This window comes from Trypanosoma conorhini (genome assembly GCF_003719485.1).
Source record: "Trypanosoma conorhini strain 025E chromosome Unknown Tco_14.4_contig_00872, whole genome shotgun sequence".
In the NCBI taxonomy this organism is placed as follows: Eukaryota; Euglenozoa; class Kinetoplastea; order Trypanosomatida; family Trypanosomatidae; genus Trypanosoma; species Trypanosoma conorhini.
The window spans coordinates 1-1,044 of NW_021704958.1; the positions used below are offsets into that span (position 1 = coordinate 1).

General features: G+C 71.1%; 1 protein-coding gene across 1 annotated transcript in view; it reads right to left on the reverse strand.

The window, feature by feature from the left end:
* Positions 1-1,044, reverse strand: part of Tco025E_08775 (adenylyl cyclase) — a gene marked incomplete at both ends in the record, with an annotated part of 1,613 nt that continues 569 nt past the window's right edge. The window contains one exon of the mRNA XM_029375618.1: positions 1-1,044. This exon is cut by the window's right edge and continues 569 nt beyond it. Within this exon, the coding sequence (XP_029224281.1) occupies positions 1-1,044 (1,044 nt within the window).

The following is a 1,044-nucleotide window of genomic DNA, read 5'->3' on the forward strand; positions in this document are numbered from 1 at the left end:
TACTTCGCAATCAGCGCGCGGATCAGGCGGTGGTGCGACGCCACGGCGTCGGGCATCAACTCCGAACATGCAGCCCACAGCGCCGTGCTGCTCTCGATGTCGGTGAACACGAGCGTAACGGGGTCCGTCGGCTCCTTCGGCGCATTCGCGTTGTCGCGCGAGCCGCGGCAGAAGCGCAGCAGCAGAGCCGCCACGCCCACAAGCAGCAGGCCGCCAAGGATGCCGCCGTCGACGACGCCGATCAGCTGCGGTCGCGTCAGTCCGCGCGCAGCGGGCTCCGCGTAGCGCATAGTCGGGGTCACGGCGGGGTGCAGCACGCGCTCGACGGGGTCCAGCGCGCGGGCAAGCGACCACACAGAAATGCGCGTCGCCCCGTAGTTTTTGCCGCACCCAGCACCGCCGACCGCAGCCGCAGCACACGCCGTGCCGTTAACGAAGGGGCCGTACAGCATGTCCTTCGCGGCGCCGGCGACGTTATTGTAGAAGAAGTCGGCCAGCCGCGCAGCGCTCACCTTGTCCATGCGGGAGAGAACCGTCCGCAGCACCTGCGTGGTGACGAAGCCCACCAGCGAGAGCGGCGTCCGTTGCGTGGCGTTGGGCACAGCGGCGAGGAACTCCCGGGCGGTCTCCGACGTCGAGTTCGCGTCGTTCCAGTGCGGCAGGCTCGTCGCAAACACAACGCGGCCGGCGCCAGTTGCACCGCCACCGAACGCGGCAACGAAGTCGGCGTGCAGCAGCGCAAACTCGGAGAACGGAACGAACACGCGCACGCCGTCGTGCGACGCCACGTGCCGCGCCACCGCGGCGACGTCGCCGGCCGCAAGGCCCGCCACGAACACGTCGCCCGCCTCCGGCAGGTGCCCCGCCAGCGCGTCGCCGCCGGCCAGCAGCGTCGCGGACCGCAGCGACCCGCCAAACGTCACCAGCGACCGCCGCAGCACCTCCGCCACCGCCGCCGCCTCCTCGCCGCGGATCACCGCGTGCGCCGCGCGGACACCCGTGTCCCGGAGGTACTCCGCCAGCACGAAGAACTGCTGCTCCAGC